The 2582-nt window shown below is 41.4% G+C and overlaps 1 protein-coding gene across 1 annotated transcript; it reads right to left on the bottom strand.

Moving 5' to 3' along the window:
• Window positions 1-539: 539 nt before the first annotated feature.
• On the bottom strand, window positions 540-2567 carry LOC126387333 (caspase-6-like; the record flags this gene model as incomplete). Its single annotated transcript, XM_050039868.1, has 4 exons — window positions 540-1326; window positions 1473-1623; window positions 2129-2304; window positions 2477-2567. Coding segments are annotated over 4 exons (654 nt in total), but the record flags the coding sequence as incomplete, so codon positions are not given.
• Between the last annotated feature and the right edge of the window lie 15 nt (window positions 2568-2582).

Here is a 2582-nt window from a genome sequence, read left to right as displayed (position 1 = left end):
CTTAAAAAACAGTGTGTTGGTGTGTTCCCTGTACTCCACGTTGTGCACTGTCCTGATTGCTCTCTTTTTAAGGATGCAATCACTTTCACTTTGTGTAACCAATGTCAACATTTCAAAACTCCAATAAAGGCAGGTGGTGACACAGGTCAGTGCAGGCAAAATAATCTCTATCACTGAGAAAATCTCAAAGAAGTTTACATTGCTGGCATCCTTCTGTCAGTGTTGTACTCTGAATCCATCTGTGTCACAGTCTTGATCCTGTGGCAGTGTCACAGTTCCCTCTTCACTTCATACNAAATAATCTCTATCACTGAGAAAATCTCAAAGAAGTTTACATTGCTGGCATCCTTCTGTCAGTGTTGTACTTTTGAATCCATCTGTGTCACAGTCTTGATCCTGTGGCAGTGTCACAGTTCCCTCACTTCATACTGACACACACAAGACTCCCTCTGGCTGTCCAGGTATGGCTGATATCCAGAGCCAAAGAAGAATAGCACGAGGAAGTACACAACAGGTGAAAGGTGAGCTGATTTGAAAGCAGGTGCCTTTATTAATTCGTTGAGAGTAAAAGTTACAATACCTCGAAGCAACATCCACAATCACAGCAGCATTGAGAGCCAGGCGGCAAGAGGTTTTGTCAGACTCTAAATATTTATTCTCAAATATATAGAACTTGGGTCTTTTTCAAAGATCAATATAAATCTACTAATCTTATTACAGGACCAGCTTGATTTTGTATTAATGAGTCAGAATTAAAGAATTGCTGTCAATTAGGGTTATTGCAGTATCCAGATTTACATTGTCTAAAATGAGCTCTATCTTGCCCTCTGCAGGTCATACTGTGTTTTACAACCATTTCTACACTAACTTATTGCACAAGCAAGCTCTGTAACTTTCCTGGCATGAACCCCAGCAGAAATGAATTTGTTAATTTTATAAAATGTAAATGTAACACAAGTTACTCCTGTTATTCTGTTACTATTGTTTTCAATGTAGAAACTAAGACTGCCAATAGCTGATTGTTCAATGTATGTGTGAATATCAGGAGTAATATAAGTCCAGCTCATTTTATGACTGAGCTTGGAAACGGTTACTTCTTTGGTCGGAAGTAAAGTTTCTTGGTGAGCATTGAAGCAAAGCAAGGTACTTGCTTCTTCCCAATGGCATTCCTGTCTCTACTTTTCTCAACACTCCTCATCGACACTTTCCTGTTGACCAGCGTCAGTAATTCTGTGAATTCAAGGGAGTTCCCATACTCCTGAAGCAGCTCACACAGATCCTGAATATACCAGGAACCTTTGATCGTCTCCCGGTGGGAATAGTAACCTTAAGGAACAACACAGATGACAGGACAGGATAGTTACTGACTGACCAGCAAAAAGGATATTATTCACTTTCTTAAAGGTATGAACTCAGTCAAATGTAGTGTGAACCTTCCCACTGTACTGAGACAAACATTCCCACCGGCTCACCTTCAGCCACAGAGTAGCACATGATGAAATCAGCCCCAGCAGGGAGAGTGTGTACACCGCTGGCGTTCACCACCATCTCATTTGTCTTCAACACACTATCCACTGCATCACAGGCAGTAACTGGGTCATCATGCTTATCTCCTCGGCATGCCTAGTAATGGACACAGCCACATTCATTTAGAAGGCATTTTTAAAGAAGCTCGATATGATATTTGGAACATTAATATGGCAGCAGACCTGTATTTTCTATATAAAGTTATAGTGGAGTATTGGCATCTTGAGATGAGAATGAATTAACGCTCTGTGTGTGTGTGTGTGTGTGTGTGTGTGTGTGTGTGTGTGTGTGAGTATATTAGTCTTGTGCATGTATCCCACTGGCTAGCTCATTGCCGCCTCTCTGCACTGGTGGTAACTGCTAATAATGGCTAATGGAAGCTCAGCGCCCACCCTCCAGACTCCCCCTATTTAACACCGTTAGCTTTGTCAGCACTCTTGCCATTGATAGCACTGTTTGCGCTTTTAGCACTGTTAGCATGCTCTGAATATCATTTTGAGTTCCTTTAAGACCTGTGGATTTTTAAGTAAAGCATTAAAAACAGGTAATACTGCACGCTGCCATACGCTGATGGATTCGACTGGGTTTTGTTTGCATGTACCTGAAATATAAAGATCTTTGGCTTTCCTACGAGGCTCCTGCACTTGTCTCCTTTGAACAGGGATGTGATATCCTGAATGCTGATCTTGCCATCTTTAGCAAAAACATGATCATCATCGCCATGACTCAGGAAGACGAGCAAAAAGCAGTCTGCATCTGAATGGTCGGCTTCTGCGGCTGGTGAGACATCAGGTATTTTGTTAAGTAAGTGGCTTGTACTGCAGACTATCACATGTTGGATCTGAGCTTTGTATCTACAGGACAACAAGGAAGCAGGGACAAATTTAAACTGGTTCCTGAATATACATTAAGTCATTTAAGTGGTATAAGTGATGATGCATGTGCTTGCCTTCAGTGATTCTATCTTCGACTTCCTTCTTTCCGAGGTCATCATAAGCCCTCACTTCAAATTTTAGATCCGTCAGTCTAAAAGAGAGGTGATTAAAAGTTCAGCA

The sequence above is a fragment of the Epinephelus moara genome, unplaced genomic scaffold (assembly GCF_006386435.1).
Source record: "Epinephelus moara isolate mb unplaced genomic scaffold, YSFRI_EMoa_1.0 scaffold3684, whole genome shotgun sequence".
Taxonomy (NCBI): domain Eukaryota; kingdom Metazoa; phylum Chordata; class Actinopteri; order Perciformes; family Serranidae; genus Epinephelus; species Epinephelus moara.
This window is presented reverse-complemented; position numbering and strand designations above follow the sequence as displayed.